Genomic DNA, 20,166 nt, shown 5'->3' on the forward strand with positions numbered 1-20,166 from the left:
TCCAAATACTGTAAAATATTATTTGTTGTTACAGTAAAGAATTGTGTGTTGTTTTCTATTTGAGTAGCCTATACATAAGAATACTATATGGTGATATATTACATCCAACAGCTGAAGGTGAAACACTGAACATACAAATGCATGATTCTACTGAGGCTTCATATAGTGTTTTCCATTCATACTATAGTGTCTTCCATTCTGCACATCAGTGTTCAGTGGGTGCTTAGAAATGTCTACTCAAATGATGTATGTGTTTGGCATTTGAGAAGGAAATACCATTTAGCGAAGAGTTAACACTGTTTTGAGGGTAGAGTGTGCTTTTGCAAGAGAAGTGTAGGATTTTGCATTTTGTGTGTGAGTTTTGTAATTTGTGTTTAGAGTTTTGAGAAAGTGAGGTAGTCTATCAGGAAATGTATTTAAACAATTGTGAAAAACTGTAAAGGTTTTCAAGTGAAGATTTTTTTTTCATCTCCTTTCGGTATGATCTCGTGACAGAACTACAAAATCTAGTTAAATAGCTTTTTTTAAGCGAAGGTCACAAATTATCCCACTGGTTTGCAGACATCCGAGTTTATATCATGACAGGGTGTGGATTATTTAAATTTTCCCTGTGGGACATAAAACATCATTGGATGATTATTTGAAGTCTTCCATGAAGGAGTATGACATCTACAGTATAATCCACTCCTAAATTCCTACCATATCCTGGTTAATATACAGTTTAAGAAAACATGCACTCCTTGTTATATATGACATTTTGACTTATTGACTCTAATAGACTGTTGTAGACATTACAAAGTGTCAGTTGGGTATAAAAGAATGCCAGTGATACCTTTTAACGTGAAATGTATGCTCGATAAATAATTAAACCTTTGCGTAGCAGGAGGAAATTAAACTATTGAATTCAGAAAGATAAACAGATGACAGCAGAGCAGAGAAATACAAAGTAAAAAACAGACCTGGTTCCTCCAGACAGCTCATGTTAAACTGCATGACACACCAGCCATAAAGAAAACAAGTCATCTATCTAATTCAGCAGTATTCTGGCAGACTAAAGTAGAAAGAAAATTACAAATCTTACACAAAACATAACTCAAGGGACACTGTAAATAAAAGGGTGCGTAAAGATCTAACAGGTCCTTCGTTCCTGTCTGGAAGTGACTCAAAACCTTTCAGAAATGTGCAGCATCGCTACTTCTCAGATGACTAATCACATCCAAACAAACCATCACTCTTTGTGATCAACACGATGGAGGATGTCACTTCAGCCGTAGCAAGCAAGAGCAAGATAGGACACATATTTACAGTAATAGCTTCCATTTGAGGGTGTAATATGTAGAAAGTGCACCCCAAAAAAAACAAACTAAATGGATTAAATTGTTCTGATGGCAAGTTAAACACATAGATCTGCTGTGTTGATGACTGAGGTACTGAAAACACTGACTGTCGTGCTTTGTAATACTTCTTTGTCACCTTCACGCAGGTCACTTAGTCCCACTAGAGGTGATATACATCAATGTAGCCGTCGGTCTACCTTTGTACATTCAAATGAATAACGGGAACTAACACTGGCTGAGGGCGGGCTCTACTTCCACAGCAGTCCTACTAGATAGACCATTTAAAGATAAATATAGATAAGCCACAGCTAAAGCTGAACATCAAGGACAACAAAAGTGCCTCACCCATTAAAAACCCACACATCTGAAGAATCAATAAAGAAGAAAAAGAGGAAAAAAGGGTTATATTGATACTGCTTTCCTCCTAAAAAGATAAAACTTTCTGCAAAAAAGAATGAAATATGATGCAGAATGCTGCTTGTAGATTGGTAGGTGGGCTAAACTAATGTTACTAGTCTATGGCATTGGTTCGCTAAAGCCAAAATGCTAATTGTTGCACAATTCATGTCATACATGTGGATTTTCTCTGTTGTTTCTTTCTGCACATAATTTCAGAAAATGTTATGTATATGGTGCTGAAGACCCCAGTAGCCATATCTCATAATAATGCACTCATGATTGACTGTCTTTTTCAGGGCATGAAGCTTATCTGTTTCAACTGCCAGGAATCTCACATTCCCAACAAAGATCAAGGGGATAAACAGTCTAAAATATATTGCTCTCTCTCTCGAAAATCTTCCTACACAGGATCTTCTTCAATTTGCCAGATTGGGTCCCTCATTTAGGGAATTAACTGTGCTTTTGAAAGCTTGATCAGGTCCTATTTTAAAACAACTCTCCTGTTGTCATGGTTATGCATCATAACATAAAACTACAAAGTGCCAGAATTACCAGTCGAAATCCAAGTGTTTCAAAATTCCTCATTTTTTTAACTTAATGAAACAAATGTTAGACATGTTCTTAGAGTTCTGGATCAAGATGTAGCATCTCAGCGCAGCAGCATCGTCTCATACTTTTAGTATTTTTAAGACATTTAGCTTACCAAAAAGACGATATTGGTGTTCTGGTACAGAGCTCTGGCCACGCAGATTCTTTGTCTCTGACCTCCACTCAGATTGATGCCCTAAATCAGCAAAGCAACAGAGAACATTGATCACTATACTGACCGATTACGCCTCCTAGAAGAACAGCTGAGGTCAATAAACTCGTCGGTTGTCATAATAACTGATATAGATGCATACCCTCTCTCCAATCTCGGTTTGGTCTCCAAAAGGCAGCAAGTCGATGTCTGGCTGAAGAGAGCAGGCATCAATCACTGCTTTGTACCTGTGGGACACAAGGTAAACACCGCCATCAGAGGTCAGGGAAAGACAGAATCACTGAAGGCGTTTTAAAAGATGAACACTGAGGGGTGTCTGAACAACCAGGTCAAGACTTTGTCTGCATTTGCTTGTTCACACATGGACTAGATGGCGGGAGATTACTCTAGATGGTGAAAAAAACTGATGTGATGAATGTTGGATAAAATATTCCCTGCAGAGATCTAACATGAAGAACATGAAGATATTTACTTAATAATAAATAATAATAATAATCCGTAAAATAGCTGTTTTTGTAGTCGTGCAAATGCTACTTGGATTTGGACATAACTACAATTCAATTCAATTTCAGTTCAGCTTTATTTATATAGCATAGAATCACGACAAATGTAATCTCAAGGAACTGTAAAAACACAGTTCAACTCATTTCAAAGTAGCCCAATTAATACAAAACCAAACAAATAACAATAATTATTATTGCTTTGCTAAGGAAACCAACAGATGGCATCAAACTTTTCTGCAATACAATCCCCATCCTGAGCAAGCACCAGGCGACTGTGGGAAGGAAAAACTCCCCTTTCAGAGGAGGAAACCACTGGCGGCACCAGGAAGACCATTTGCCTCGACCGGTCGGGGGTTGAGAGGAGAGAAGAGACAACACAATATCACTAAACAATAAAAAGAAACCAAAAGCTTTACCTTTGTTTGCTGAAGGGGCTGCCGAAGGTGATGTTTTCCTCCACAGTGGCGTTGAGCAGCCAGGACTTCTGGGCGGCGTAGGCCACAGAGTTTCTGTTCTTACTGCATCATGGGAAACAGAGGTAAACAGGTAGCAGGTGAGAACTCCAGATCTTGTATTCATAAAGCTTTAGAGAGCAGGAACACCGATCTGTTATCACTGACAAGTTGCATAACATGACTCTTCAAAGTAGGATGATGATGATATTTTACTATTAATTCAAGCTAAATAATCAGAGAAATTTCTGTTTTTTAGAAATACATTTGTAATTAAATGTTTTCATTATTAAGTACATCACCATTATTTGAGATTAGTGAATCGCAATTTAATGTGTACACATATATAACTAGTTACACAGCTTTAACCATCAGAATAAGAATTTATTTACTGTATAATTACAAATCAAATATTATATATTGAATAATTCATGAACTCTATCTCAGCAAACAAACTTTGGATATCTCTTCACACAAATTGCAGTTTGTTATCGTAGGCTTGTCACAAAACCTGATTTTTTAAATGTAATTTAAGAAAACTGTGCCTGCCTGCAGCACAGCTGATAACAGGTCAATGTTCCTGTTCTAATCAGCTTTATGAACGTCGTACCAAAGCATGACAGAGGGAGGAGGAGGTGCAGAATTGCATGTAGAAAAAAAATGGTCAAGCTTCACTGCAACACAAAAAAAACTAATCGTCAGATACAGTATGTTGGGTAAATTTGGATGATGGATCAGGTTATTGATGAACTGCAAATGATCAACAACAAACACTAGATATAGCAACACAAACACAAACAAAACATCAACCAGGACAACAACTGCTGTAAAACTCTGCTGGGAGTTTGCTGAGAATACTTAAAGACACCAATAAAAATAGTTTGGACATTATTTTAAGAGTACAAACTGCTTGTTTTTTTAATTGTACTTTATTCAGACATACTTGTGGACTGCTTCGTTTTCTTTGGAAAACACTGAATAACTTTCTGACTTTAATTTGTGGCTGAGATTTCTCATGTTTTCCAAAGCTTATAATCCATAAAACACAACTGTTTTGTCTTCTATTTTGTTTGATCACATCCAGAATATAATTTTAGATATTGCAAGAAGACTGAATATAATCTGTGGAAGAATATCTGCACATCCGCTAGTCATTAGCAGGGCAAGTTTGTTTATATGAGGTGGGGCAACAACTCCCAGCACACAAAGCACAAACCACTCCAGATCAGACACATAATACTAATGGCATCCTTGATGGGAAAACAGCAATGTGATGAGAAGATAGTACGCTCTGAAGGCTGCAGTTGCTCCTGAACACACACATAATATATAATATAATATGTTTTAAAGAGACAACAGACCCTGGACGTCGTCCACCATTCTGCTCCAACCGTCGAGTTACTTTGCTCTCAAAACTTTGTCTCAACGATTCTTAATCTGCACTGTAAAAACTCATTTTTAAGAAAACAGAAAAGCCTTGTTTCATGGAAATTGAAGGACTACTTTCGATTATTTTGCTAGTTTTAATAATTCTAGTCAAGAAAATTTTTTGCACCCTATTGGTAAAGATGTTTTTGCTCAAAATAAGACAATTTTGACTCAATTCATGGATTATTAATTATTTCTGGAGGTGCTGTGTGCCTAACATGACAGTGATGACTATATTAACATACATCCAAAAGATGTAAGCAACAAAATGTTTAAACTAGATGATTAGAAAAACCTATTATGTAGTACTTTACAGTACCATAAATAATCTACATATTTCATGAGGTGTGGAAACTGTTACCAGCCTGGCTATAGTACACAATTCCATTCAATTCAACTCCACTTTATTGATATGGCGTATTTTTCAGAGACCCAGAACATGATCCCCGAGCAAATATTAAATATTAAGTGTCTCATGCAGGGCTACTTAAAGGGTTCAATTTTACTTTAATACCTGAATTTCTCTTTTCCCCGTTGTTTATTAAAAACTAATTTACAAAAGTTTAGCGCATATGTTTGTGTTCATGAGCAACAAAGCATGGAAAACACCATGGAGGCCATCTTTGAGTGGTTTTCAAAACAGTACTATCTTATGACAAGAACAGATGAAGTTAAAACTGATGAGGAAAAACAGTAGACCAGAAGAAGAGCGTGTACCTCCCGATGTCTTCGTCAGACTCCTCTGTCTCTGACCAACTGTCAAAGTCAGTTTGTTAGAATTAACATAATGTCATCAGAGGTGTGTATATCTGTGTGTGTGAATGGAAACATGCGGCCAAAGAAGATAAAATACTGACATAAAAAGACAAAGACAGAGACGAGCAGCAAGATGTCACGCGGTGTGAAAAGAGGAGCAAACATAAAAAAAGAAGTGGAATGTTTTCATGTCAAACCCCAGACGGTGAAGACATGATGTTAGCCCGCCAACTGTTTATCGAATTAACCTTCCCACCCTAAAAAAAACAAAGTGTTGTAGTCATTGTCTGTGATAATTAGGTTTCGTGACTTCTTCGACAATGATGTCTCCTATTCTTTGCACTTGAGGGCTTTCAAGGAGAAAGTATCATCAGAAAACCTTTTAAGAAAGAGCCTGCAAGCACAGAATCAACTTCAGAATCAAGCCAGATCCGACAAAGGTCTAACTTAAACATCCAAACATGCACTCAACGAGCCGCTGAATATGGTCATCTGGCTTTCCAGTGAGACAGTTTTCATTACTGTCATAATGTAGAACTGCCTTTGTAGCATAAACACCATGCAAAAGTGTTTACAGTGAGTATAATAAACGGACTGGTTATACACCGTCTCAGCTCCAGGTGCGCTAAGACAGCATTCAAAAGTAATGGATTCATTTCATTACTTATCATGAATGAACAGATATGTGCCATTAATCCCTTGTTTACCCCAGTTCTTGACTCAAAAGTTCCCTGAACACCTTTAGGATTAAATTAAATGCTGAGTCAATGCAGTTGCTAAATAAATACAGTTCATTAGAATCAAAGCACATTCTTATACACAACATCCACAGTGGTCCTTGTTTCTGATTTGGTTGAGCAATGTGTCAGAACATGTCAAACTGGCTGCACTCATTATTTGAAAAAAAAATGAACCCAGATCACATTGAAAGAGTCTGGTGATGCAAAAAAAAGCTTTAATAGATTAACCTAAATGAAGCCCCATCTAGAGTCAGTGTTGATGAACGCTTCAGAGAGAAGCCACCAGAAAGAAAAAGGGAGGAAGAAAGTACCTTATATTCCCCTCGTGGACCATCTCACATTCAGGCAGGCTGATGTGGCATGAAGGCAAGAGGTAAAGCAAAAGACACACACTCAAATCACAAGCAAAGACCCAAACATGCAAACAAAGTTAAGTGTGCAGAATTGCAAATTTTGTCAGCAGCCTGACAATTTGCATGTGAAAAAGTGTGCAGAAACATTCTAGTCATAATTTCAGATCTAAGAAAGCAAAAGCACACCTATCTGACATGACTTCACAGTGTCAATACACCCTGCAAAAAACTTAGATACGGCAACAGCTCTCATAAGCTCTCATAAATGATCAGTTGTGGAGTGGGGTCTTTGTGGTTTGGACTTGCTTTTCACAGCTTTTAACCATCAGACCTCATCAGATTGGAATTTGGGGAGTTTGGAGGCAGGGTGACCACCTCAAACTCTATGTCATGATCTTTGAGCCCTTCCTATAATGTTTTGTGAGGCCCACTAGGGGAGGCTGCTACTGTCGGGGTGTGCTTATACCATGTGGAAGGTTGCTCAATTTATCTGTGAAGATGTCTGAATGCTGCAGCGGGTCAAACACTACTGAAACACTACAGGATACTGAAACACTACAGGATACAAACTGGCATTTATGCCTCTCATGCGAGTGCTTGTGGATTTAATAAAAAGTCTGATGTTTCACTGACAGCCTTCCATCAAGTATTCCAGCCTAAAAATAAAGCTCTTGATACTAACTATGACAAAAATATTGGATGGTGTAAGAAGACTCTTAGAGTTAAGATAAGGATATTCATTTTTCCAAGAAAAATCTTCAAAGTTCATTTATATTGTACATAAATCACTGTATCCTGACAGAGAGCTACAATCGTTTAAGTCTGGGCACTGGGATCCGTCAGACTAAGATTAACACAAGACTGAGCACCAGTATAACTTCTCTTGATTGAGGAGTCAGTTTTACTGATGACATGATTCAATAACCATCACTTGGTAATGTGTGAATTAGTAGATAAGGAAACTGACATTGTTACAGATAATGTTGTAGATTTTTTTTCACAATAAAAGCATATTTTTGACAAATCTCCATCCACAGATCCCAGCTACTGTACAGGAGATAATGTATGTATGTTTTTCATCATTAAACTACACATTTTAACTGGAAGGTGAAAGTACACAGATGGCTAATAACCATCAACCCCTCTAAGAGTCAGTATGTTCCCATCAGTGTTTCTCTGTGCACAAAAATAAAGATTCACATTTAGACCAGTATAATTATTAATTTTCCCTCATCTTTCATTATCTATCATATTGCAAAGTGAACAGCAGTTGAAGTGAGATGTAGAAAATAAAATCTGTAAAAACCACAAAGTGTGTGTTGTTTTTATATTTACCTACAACTGCTACCAACTGATTCTTCAATAAAAAATAACACTCATTAAAAACAATATTTTAATTTTCAGAGCACGTAAAAAACTTGGAAGACAACTTTCCGAAAACATCCGGAAGAAAATAATAAAAGTATAAATTAATTGGATAAAAATGTACCTTTAATTCACTGCTCAATATGGGCTTGGTTCATTATCAGAAAGTTATGGAGGTTGTTAAGTCCATTAATACCTGATAAAAGTCACCTCACAGTTTATTAATCTATCATTATCAAGGTCACTTTTGAAAGAAAAAAAGTTGAACACCTTTAATCTCGATTAGATAAACGTTTGTCATGCAGATCTGGTTATAGTGTGGGATAAAACAAAAGATGATCATTAAAGGTAAAAATCTACTCTTTACAACCCTAAATTGGTTCTGGTTTTGAAAAATCAAAAAATTAATATATATGACATTTGATACTCTATATATTCTTTTCATAATTTTGATAAAGAGGACCTACTTGCTCCAGTAGACCATTCCATCAACTGCTTGCATCTCACCGAGCATGGCCAGCAGCAGGGAGGACTTCCCACAACCCACCTGACCTACAATCATTGTCAGCTGACCTGAGACACAAATGGAAGAGGGAAGCTGTCACTAATGAAACATATTGAACATTAGCTAATATCCACAGGCCTTTGAATAAGCCATTAAATCAACTCTCAAATTCAGAAATGCATTTATTATTCTGTATTAACTCACAAAAGGTAAAAAAAAAAAAAAAATTCTAAATGTTATTTGATGACATGATCTTCACAAATAGGCAGAACAGCAAAAAAAATAAAAAAATACAACCAGATCTGGAGAACTGACCGGCAGCTCTGCATACGTATGATAACATTTTGGTTTAATTGAAGCTGAAGGGAAAGGAAGCTGGTCAAGAGCCACACTACATGCAACCTGAGTCCAGCTAAAATGAAAGACAAGCTTCCACCGTGTTCCACAGGTGTATTACAAGCTTTCCCCTGGAGGAGTAGGAAAAACATGCAAACCATGTTGACATGTATTGCTCCAGCTGACATACTAAATCTCTTCAATCTGTTTTATTTATAGAAGATGCGTTCGAGTGAAATCGCACTTCCACTTCGGCAAAACAACAAAATCCTGTTTGTCTTAGTGGTAATATGGTTAAGGCAGCAAGTAAGTCATCCAAGTGGGTGAGATATTACACGGCTCATCTGTTGGCAGCCTCTGCAACATGACCCAGCCATCCAGACACTTGGTATTTCCATGACAAGCATGCAGCGTGGCTGCAGCCTGCATGCTTCATTCAGTCGGAGCTTCATCATTGAGCTAGTGACTTATATTTGTCAAACTTTATTTCATTCATGTAAAGCATCCCCCAATGAAATACAGAAAAAAGTGATCTTCCAATGAGAACATAAAGACAAGAATTTCCTGTTGAGTGCACTCTGCCATTTGGCAACACCGCAGCATTACTTGCAGTAAAACCTGTTTACAGTTGTAAAAGCTAAACTGGGGGGAAGTCGTGCGTCTCTATACAGCAGGTGCAGTAGAATCCATGTTTGTCTCAGTGGAGAGATGACTAACACAGATGCACAATTAAAACCATCCCAACTCGATTTTTTATTTAATTTCTATGATGTTTTGTTTTCAAGAAAAGAAAGACTTCTATCCTGTTCGTCTGTTCGTTCCAACCAACAAAATTCTGATTAGCAATATACAGATGAAAATGTATTTTTAATGTGATCAATCAGTTTGACTACGAAGTAAGTAGTTTGTTTGCCCGTAATTCACTAGGAGTGTGAAAGAGTTGGGACTTTGATTGAAATGAATGGACAGCCGGTTAACTAAACACATTCATTGTGTGTCTACAGCTCCAGCTTACGTTTTGAAGATTAAAGCCGTAAAGCATCACATACAGTCATTCCTTAAATATGTCTACAATTCAACAAAGTGATATCAGAATTGAGCTGCACTTCCTGCAGAAAACATGAGATCAAACAGCTGCAATAAAAGCTCAGCTAAAGGTGGTGTTGTGTCAAGGGTGCTTGATTATGGGAAAAAAATATGAATCAAGATTATTTTAGTCAGCACAGAAATAACAACTCTTTGAAATTATTATCCAATGACTTTCAAAGCTTGCGTACATTGGTTCGTGATCGTTCCAAGTTAAACTGCAAATCCATTTAAGATGTGTTTAATCATACATATACTTATTATGATGATGAGTATATGACAAGTCAACCTTTATTTGAGAAAATGTGGTACAATTGCTGCAGTAAACACAACTGAACAGTGAAACTGCACTTGGCATTACATACAATGAAAATATATTTCTCTGAAGCAATTAGAGTAGAAATTCTGTTGGCATAATTATTCAAAGTAATTTAATAATTATGGACATATACACCAACCACTTTGCTGAATTTGTTTGCTAATTGTACAAGTTACTAACTGAACAAAGCTTAGATTTGTTGAGGTGTTCAATAAGAGACAACACATTTACTCAAACAGTTTTCCTTTCCGGAGACCCATAATACTGTAGGTATAGATGATGAATAAATAGAGGGATTTTGCCTTTATTTATCTGGAAAGATCAACTTCTTCATGCAGTTCTTTTGGATTTAGCTTCAATAAATGCCATTTTCTGGTTTTAACATTGACTGGTTTGGATTCTAGGCTATTTATAGTGATAAAATGTTAGATCTACCTGTGGGGATGCGGATGTTGATGTCCGACAGAGTCAGTAGGTTGTTTCCCCAGGTGAAGGCGCCATTGCTCACCTGGACAAAAATAAGAGGGAAGGAAAAAGAGTGAAAATAGTCAAACAGCTAGCGTTAGTGATTTATTCATGCTGTGCAGCACGCGTACGTGCGGTTTCCTTGTTATGTGTTGACCCTCCAGAAGAAAGCACACGACCCAAATGTGTCCTGTGACCCAGAGTTTATAAACCCCAATAGTCAGTTCATGGCAGTGACCACTGTAGAGATAGCGGCTTCACACATGAAGGAAGTCATGCTGTACTCATATTATGACGGAAACCAAGCCAAATTCTCATCTCTCAACATTTCTGGGCCGTTTGCTTCAGTCAAAACTGACAAATAAAACACTGTTGTATCAGTGGATCTGGAGCGGATGTCTTTATCAAATCCACAGAGCTTTCATTCCCATAAGGAAACCCTCTGCAATTACCTTTGATTTATGTTACAGTTTTATCCACTAAAAAGAAACTTCATAAATCTGGACTTACATCACTCTACTCCTGATGTGCTCACTTTAGATCTTTCAAAGCTCGTGTGCTAAATGTGAAGTGTTTGAAGGTTCAAAACTGATCGGATGACATTAGTAATGGGAATCTCAAATACTTCAAATGGAGAGAACTCGAGCAGTTAATTAGAAAAGTGAACTCTGACTTCCGCAAGTCAATGAAAGAGTAAAAAAAAAACAAAGGAACCATTAAATCAACTTCTTTATCTCAGCTGACAACTGTGAGGAGGAAACAACTCTTAACTTTGATTACTGCCCATTACTATCAGATCAGAGTATTCTCAGTTTTTTAAATTTCAAATATTTGATCAAAAACATGGACAGAAAGTTTGAATTTTATTGGCTAACCTAAATTACATCTGAGAAATAGTGATTTACATTAGGATAACCTTTAAGCTTTGATTATGGTCCACATAGAAGTTCTTGAGTCATATTTCAGTTGATTACCCCAGTAGGAGACTGAAAAGTGACATTACAAACATTTTCAGTAATGCCAGCTTTTATAACTAAATATGTGGTTTATAAATAACAGCTTCAACCACAAAACAAGAACAGTGAACAGCAGCAGAAAACAAAATGTTTAATTGATGTCAGAAAAATTCATATTATTGCATTAGTGCAACTACTCCAACTGCAGGGTTTTTTAACATTGTATGGCCTTTCAGGTATCTTTTGTCAGTGCCTAAAAACAGCAGTCAATGAGCCACTTCTAAAAAAGAACAACCAGACAGGTCACTTATAGGCTATAGGCCCGTATAAACCCCCCCTTTCTTAGTAAAAAAAGTAGTAAAAGCTGTTTTTCAACAATTGCATAAACTCCAAACATTAAATGACTGTTTTGATGTCTTCCAGTCAGGTTTCTGACCACATCACAGTACTGAGACAGCTCCCTAATGACATCTGCTCCAATATGGATAGTGGCAACATTTCAGTCTTGGTCTTACTGGATATCAGTGCTGTATTCGACACGGTTGACCATAACATTCAAAATTAATTCAATTCAAAATACTTTATTAATCCCCGAAGGGAAATTGATAGACCGGTTGAAGAACTGGGTGGGAGTTTCTGGCACAGCACTTGCCTGATTGGAATCCTATCTAAAAGACAGCGATTATTTTATGTCTTTATGTAACTCAGCGTTAACAGAAATAACACGTGGAGTTCCTCAAGTTTCAATTCTGGGGTCTCTGCTGTTTAACATCTATATGCTCCCACTTGCTCAAATTATGAAAAGAACAAAATGTTTTATTGTACCTACGCAGATGACACACAAATCTATATAACCATCTCACCATGAGATTATAATCCAATTCAAACATTGATCAAATTAAAGAATGGAGTTGCCAGGATTTTCTCCAGTGAAATGAAAACAACAAGAAATAAGAGTGTTGGGAGCCAAGGAAGAAAGATTAAAAGTCAGCACTCAGCTTCAAACAGTAAAACGACGAACAAAGAGCCAAGCTAGAAATCTGGGAGTGGCGCTGGACTCAGATCTGAATTTTAACGTCATCAAGACAGTAGTGAAGTCAGGCTATTGTCACCTAAATAACATAGAGGATTAAAGGACTGATGTCTCAGCAAGAGACCGCCGCAGTTAGTTCAGAATGCTGCTGCCCGAGTACTCACTAAGACCAAGAGAATTGACCATATAACTCCAGTTCTTAGATCTTTACACTGGCTTCCTGTCTGGCACAGAATAGATGTTAAAATCCTGCTGTTGGTTTATAAATATCTGAATGTTCTCGGACCAAAATACATCTCTGATCTCCTGGTCCATATGAACCAACCAGAACCCTTAGATCGTCATGGCTTACTTTCTGTACCCAGAGTTATAACCAAACACGGTGAGGCAGCTTTCAGCTTTTATGCAGCTCACCTGTGGAACAAACCCCCAGAATGCACCAGGGCTTCTGAAACTCTCAGTTGCTTTAAATCAAGGTGGAAAACCTTTTTATTTACTGAATTTCAGTAATCCACCATAATGCACTGCAACCTTTATTTTTTGCATCTCATTTGTTTAATTATTTTTAAACGATATCTGTCTGTCTTTAAATACCACTTTTAAACTCTTTTACTTTTAAATGCATTTAAAAAAAATGTATGTACAGTAAAGCACTTTGAATTGTCTTGTACATGAAATGTGCTATACAAATATATGTGCCTTGCTTTGCCTTACTTTTAAAATACATTTAACCATCTTGGTCTGAATGACATTGAACTAATCCAAACTTCTCATATTCAGACTAACATGACCAGATACTGCGGATGAATTTTGAGCCAATTCTTGCACGTAAACACTCCATGTGAGGGGAATGGCCTATGCACCCTGCACATGCTCCAGAGTTCGGCTGGGGGTCTGAGACAGGGGTAAAAAGAGAGAATAATAATGACAGATAAAAAAAAAAATCTCTGCATTGGCTTTGAGCAATGCAAAGAAGAAAATACAAAACTAAAGCGAACAGGATGTGCAAAAAGCAGAAAGCAGTAAGTTGGTCCTATTCACTGTTTGTTTGCAGTTTTTTATAATTTGCTGCCATCCGCTAATCCAAAAATATGCTGTGTCTGTTGTTTTTGTGTGTGGAGTAATAAGTAGGCGGGAAACGCACACTGCCTGTGAGTTGAATGCTTGTCACTTGTCGGTAAAGTGAATCCGTTCACGTGTATCTATTTTGGGTCAAAGTAAGGAGCCCAGCTATGGCCCTAACTCGACTAAAACGTGCATATACATTTACTGAATGTAACAAACCTTAGGATCTAATTGCAGCTCTGCACCCCTGCTTCCTCCTACGACTCAAGTTTACATTCCTCCCATCTGCTGCATTTATTGGTTTATATTTCATGTTTATTTTATCTGACAATCCCCTGAAGCTTTTCCTCCACAGTTCCTCATGTCACTTATCCCTGAAAGGCATCTCGAGATATGAACACCTTTGTTTCTTTGATGGGAAATACGAAACGCTCAAGAAGAGCTTTCTTAAATCTTTTCTTGTTTCATACGCTTCAAAAAAACTACATCAAGACAAGTTTTATGAAGAATTCAACTTCCCTTACTGTCACGTCACAACTTGTCCCCAAATAAACAGAAACATTATTAAATTGTGAAAGCGTCAGAAGTGTAAACATAGGTTGGACATCACGGAGTTACTGTAAGTCTCAGGTCTGAAGGATTTTTTGTTTTCCACAGCAGAATGGAAAAAAATGGAAATCTTAGTCGGATATCACAGGGAAGGAGGAGGGAGGACCGGAAGAGGAGATAAGATATGGAAAACAGGGAGTGAAATAATAATAATCACATTGTATATGGGTTCTCACTGGGGATCAGAGCTGGATAATCTAAAAAAGATCACTAATACATCATGTACTAATCTACAGGAAATGGTCTTAAAGCTGTAAACACAAGTGAAGACGAAAATGTAACATTTTTTGCGTAAATTAAAAATAAAATGAAAGCAAGACTTATCAGAATGTGAGTGATGTTTTCTAAATTGGAAAATAAAACCTGTGGCCCCTGGGGCGGGTTGGGTGGGCGCCCCCGACCCGCCCCAGGGATCGCAGGGGGGGCTCCCGTTGTGGGGTAGGGATGACTATGTGGCTGGCGGGGGATGGTGGGGAGCGTCTGCGCTGGCTTTTGCGTGTTGCTGTGGGGGGCCCGGGTACTAGTGTTGGTGAGGTGCCTCGTCTGGGCCAATCGGGACGGGGGACTTCCTGGTTCTGTTCTTGTTCTCACGGGGGGTGTTGGGTGAAGGGTTGGTGGGGGGACTGGACCTGTAATCCCCATTCGTTTGAATGAGAAGGTGTGTCCAAACTTTTGGTCTGTACTGTATGTGTATATGTATGCTTTAATGCGTGTATAAATATCTGAGTAAGAATGCTTTTAATGAATAAGATTGTACACGGGTGAATATAAATCCACATCATAAATAATGTATACTTTTATGTATGGGTGAATACAGGGACTCGGGGTAAACAGTGTATATATACAGTGAGATATAACTGCACATGGCAATAATAACTCTTACTGTTCATGTAACTTCTAAATATGTCAAGATTTTTTATATCTAATAAAGAGGGTCCATCTGAAAGAATCATATTGAGTTTAAGGTGTAGGATTTCTGTTTTTTACTTCTTGTTGCTCCTTTTCGAACATGTCAAGACTGCTGCTGCTACCAAAAAAAAGTGTCTTGCATTCATCGTTTAAATGTTCAAGCATGTCTGTTACCTTACACTATCGCGTTCAAAATAAAGACTTTGAATTGAATTGAAATTGAAATCCTTAAATTAAAATGTGACAAAAACATGATTTATTTAATGAATACTACTCTATATCTGCAACTTTACTACAGAGTTACTACAGAGTTGTGTTCAGTGTGTCAAACGATACTATTCTCCAGTACAGAGTCACGTCCATAAAGACATAATTTCAGCAGTGTGGTGTGTGAGTCTGCACGGAGCCCTGACGTCAGTCTGGCTCTCTGACACCTCCGGCATGAGCTGGAACGCTGACTGCTCGGCGTTAAGCTGAGCAAAGGCCATCCCAAAGGAGAGGAGGACGTCAAAGCGGCGTAGGGGAACTATGACATTTGGGATTCTGTGATGCAAACTAATGATGATATCTTTTTTTTAAATGAATTGCAGTGATAAGCTAATATAATACAATACTTAACAAGTCAACGTGGAATGTGTTTAGTGTAGGAAAATAAGGGCATGTTCAGCTCTAATTAGCAGCCGGCTGCCTCGATGGTAGCGTCACTCCACAGGGATGAGAGGGGAAGAGGAGCCTTCACAGAGGGGCTGAGAAACCTCGAGACACACTCACAAGGCCCTTTAAGGGCCAACGAATTCTCGTGTGAATGCTACACTTCCTGAGAAGACACACTCGCACACACAAAGACATGTCACATGTATGCTCCACGCGACCCACGATGAACAAACATTCACGATGTGACACATCTGCTAATTTACAGCTTAAGGCCATTTGTTGATATAATTCTAATTGCAATTTCTTCTGTTCTTTATCGTCCATTTTTAATGTTGATTGGTAATTATACATTTTATTACTTTATAATACAAAAACATGTATTCTTAATTGCCACTGTCGGTTTACTCTATTGTCATTCTGTTGTGTCAAATAAAATAGACGTTTACATGTTCATCAATTCCAATAACTGATTTTTCTTTAAGCTCCATTTTTCCTTATCTTTGACCTTTTACCTCTTTTTTTGTAAGTCCTGTGATTCATTATATTTCTTCTCTGTTTAGTTATTCCCCAACTTATGAACTTTGACCCTGACCTTTACAGCCACATCCTCCGTCTCCGTGGGTCTCATCTGCCGCCTGCTCGGCTGCTCGTAGTGGTCCATCTGGTAGCGCATTGGCTGCTTCCTGTTGATGGCTTTGGTCTTGAGAGGGATGTCAAAAGGACACGGGATCAATATGGGAGTGAGAAGAAAAAAACAATGAGATTTTAAGATAGTATTTCATAATAAACAGTCAAAATCTCTGGGAGCTTCAGTTCCAGGGGGGGAGAAGATGCAACTCTTGTAATTTCAGTTCCATTTTGCTGATATGAGGTTTTGTTGATATCGACACATAACTTGCTTTGTCCTTTATGTAAAGCTATTTTATTAAAATGATATATACTGTAGTTATGCCTCTCCACAAATCTCCGGAGTGAGCCTAACTGACTTCAGAAATAAAATGCTAACTATCAGAGCTTGGTGAATTTAAGGCTTTTTGCAACATTTACTGATGTTGGACATGGACTCAGTCGTCCGCTAAAGTGAGGAAAGGTTTAATACAAGGTTGTATCCTCTGAGGACTATAAATCTTTATGCAGCTACTGCATGTGTTATGGTTTGGGGTTTCAGTTTACCTGTTTGGTTAAGTCTGGTTTTCTTCTACGATATAACCTGCTGTTTTCGTGTTTTACTTTTAATTCAGATTTTCAGCATATATAGATTGTGTTTAGCTAGATTTTATTTGATTGGTCAAATTAGACTCAGAACACATCATAAATGCATCTCAATCTGAATGGTCTGGTTGCTGAAACGGGATTTGAAATGTGCGTGTATTTTTATCCATTAGTTCCTCTTAGTTAACATCTAACCTACCTGAGAAGGAAGCTGCCTGAAATAAAGTTGCGCACAAAAGCATCCTCCGACTCTGGCACTTTCTTGTGACTTGCAGAAAATTAGCATCGAGGCTTCACGTAAGCATTTGAGACAGCGATGAAGCCAGTTTAACATCCTCCATTTTGGTTTGTTTACATCAGGTCTATATGTGCAGGTTACCATAGCAACCATGTGGATTAGAAAACGTCAGCGAGGAAACGAGTCTGACCACTTGGGCTAAATAATGTGATGAGTAATGAGTAATGAGAATAATGAGTCGCTAAGATGTGATTCTGATCAGATGTGATAAAAACGGCTCAGACTGGACTTCCTTGGTTCTCCTCTCTCCTGACTGATAAGACACGTGTTTCGTCAGGTCCTGTGAGTATATATATATATATATATATATATATATATATATATATATATATATATATATATATATATATATATATATATATATATATACACACACAGTGCCTTGCGAAAGTATTTGGCCCCCTTGAACTTTGTGACCTTTTGCCACATTTTAGGCTTCAAACATAAAGATAGAAAATTGCAATTTGTTGTGAAGAATCAACAACAAGTGGGATACAATCATGAAGTGGAATGAAGTGTATTGGATATTTCAAACTTTTTTAACAAATAAAAAACTGAAAAAGTGGCCGTGCAAAATTATTCACCCCCTTTACTTTCAGTGCAGCAAACTCTGTCCAGAAGTTCAGTGAGGATCTCTGAATGATCCAGTCTTGACCTAAATGACTAATGATGATAAATGGAATCCACCAGTGTGTAATCACGTCTCCGTATAAATGCACCTGCACCGTGATCGTCTCAGAGGTCGTTTAAAGCGCAGAGAGCATCATGAAGAACAAGGAACACACCAGGCAGGTCCGAGATACTGTTGTGGAGAAGTTTAAAGCTGGATTTGGATACAAAATATTTCCCAAGCTTTTAAACATCCCAAGGAGCACTGTGCAAAGGAATAATATTGAAATGGAAGGAGTATCAGACCACTGCAAATCTACCAAGACCTGGCCGTCCCTCTACACTTCCAGCTCATACAAGGAGAAGACTGATCAGAGATGCAGCTAAGAGGCCCATGATCACTCTGGATGAACTGCAGAGCTCTACAGCTGAGGTGGGATACTCTGTCCATACGACAACAATCAGTCGTATACTGCACAATTCTGGCCTTTATGGAAGAGTGGCAAGAAGAAAGCCATTTCTTAAAGATATCCATACAAAGTGTCGTTTAAAGTTTGCCACAAGCCACCTGGGAGACACACCAAACATGTGGAAGAAGCTGCTCTGGTCAGATCAGACCAAAATCGAACTTTTTGGCAACAATGCAAGACGTTATGTTTGCCGTAAAAGCAACACAGCTCATCACCCTCAACACACCATCCCCACTGTCAAACATGGTGGTGGCAGCATCATGGTTTGGGCCTGCTTTTCTTCAGCAGGGACAGGGAAGATGGTTACAATTGATGGGAAGATGGATGGAGCCAAATACAGGACCATTCTGGAAGAAAACCTGATGCAAAAGACCTGAGACTGGGACGGAGATTTGTCTTCCAACAAGACAATGATCCAAAATATAAAGCAAAATCAACAATGGAATGGTTCACAAAAAACATATCCAGGTGTTAGAATGGCCAAGTCAAAGTCCAGACCTGAATCCAATCGAGAATTTGTGGAAAGAACTGAAAACTGCTGTTCACAAACACTCTCCATCCAACCTCACTGAGCTCGAGCTGTTTTGCAAGGAGGAATGGGCAAAAAGTTCAGTCTCTCGATGTGCAAAACTGATAGAGACAAACCCCAAGTGACTTAGAACTGTAATCGCAGCAAAAGGTGGCGCTACAAAGTATTAACTTAAGGGGGGTGAATAATTTTGCAAACCCAATTTTTCAGATAGAGGGCAGAAAAAAATAGGGCAGATAAAAAGACAGGTAACAAGTTTTTACTGCTTTACAAATTAAATTTGGGTATTCGGGGGGGTTTTCAGGTTTTACCATAACATGTAAAAAAAAAATTGTTTTTATCTGCTTTCTTATTTACCTATCTATCAAAAACAACAAAGAGGGAGGGAGGATATTATGTTTTACACACATCTCAGCACTAAAAGTTACGAAAGCAGTTACGAATCATTGATTTTCAGACAAAACACAAATGTTTGACTATAAAACATAAGACTGACTGCTACATTTGCTGTCAGTTCTGTTCATTGATCTGGTATCAGTAGCACTCACCATGCCCAGGTGTTTTTTTCCGGCGTCCAACGATACTGATATGTCCCCATTTCTCCAGCTGTCGTCTCCAATTTCATCACTCTGGAGAAACTCTCCAAGCTTCTGGACACTGTAAGACACACGAGTCCATGAGAAGTTAAGATTCAAATACCGACAATCTCTCAGGAGTTTCCTGTTTCTCTTCTCTGCAGCCAGCTTTCATTCAGATTCCTTGTATGAGATTTACCACTGTAACCAAGTCCAGTTTGACTTCCTAAGTCCCCATCCCTCTTGTCCTCACCAGTACCAGTGACAGCAGTCAGGGCAACTCACCTGATGAGAGCTTTCACAGCAAATCTGACGACAGTGGAGAGCAGGAAGAGAGGGGTGACCAGAATATGAAACAAGGCCAGAGCCGCGAAGGCCTGCGAGGGTGTAAGGCCTTCTGTATTGGTGAAGTGATGCGTCACAAATGTCTACAAGAAAGGATT

General features: G+C 38.2%; 1 protein-coding gene across 5 annotated transcripts in view; it reads right to left on the bottom strand.

Annotated features, from left to right (window-relative positions):
- abcc9 (ATP-binding cassette, sub-family C (CFTR/MRP), member 9) overlaps positions 1 to 20,166 on the bottom strand; it is a 70,943-nt gene that overhangs the window by 26,418 nt on the left and 24,359 nt on the right. For 2 of the 5 annotated variants that reach the window (XR_009770873.1, XM_061714981.1), the window contains 10 exons: positions 20,009 to 20,151; positions 19,697 to 19,805; positions 16,623 to 16,730; positions 10,775 to 10,847; positions 8,561 to 8,666; positions 6,687 to 6,725; positions 5,597 to 5,635; positions 3,416 to 3,517; positions 2,639 to 2,723; positions 2,440 to 2,520 (listed from right to left, as the gene is read on the bottom strand). Coding sequence is in view for 3 of the 5 variants with exons in the window: in XM_061714981.1 (XP_061570965.1) it covers positions 2,440 to 2,520; positions 2,639 to 2,723; positions 3,416 to 3,517; positions 5,597 to 5,635; positions 6,687 to 6,725; positions 8,561 to 8,666; positions 10,775 to 10,847; positions 16,623 to 16,730; positions 19,697 to 19,805; positions 20,009 to 20,151 (885 nt within the window). In the remaining 2 variants the exon portion in view is untranslated. The remainder of the gene's footprint in view (positions 1 to 2,439; positions 2,521 to 2,638; positions 2,724 to 3,415; positions 3,518 to 5,596; positions 5,636 to 6,686; positions 6,726 to 8,560; positions 8,667 to 10,774; positions 10,848 to 16,622; positions 16,731 to 19,696; positions 19,806 to 20,008; positions 20,152 to 20,166) is intronic. The other 3 variants (XR_009770874.1, XM_061714983.1, XM_061714982.1) reach the window with 2 other exon arrangements.

This window comes from Cololabis saira, chromosome 23 (assembly GCF_033807715.1).
Source record: "Cololabis saira isolate AMF1-May2022 chromosome 23, fColSai1.1, whole genome shotgun sequence".
NCBI lineage: Eukaryota > Metazoa > Chordata > Actinopteri > Beloniformes > Belonidae > Cololabis > Cololabis saira.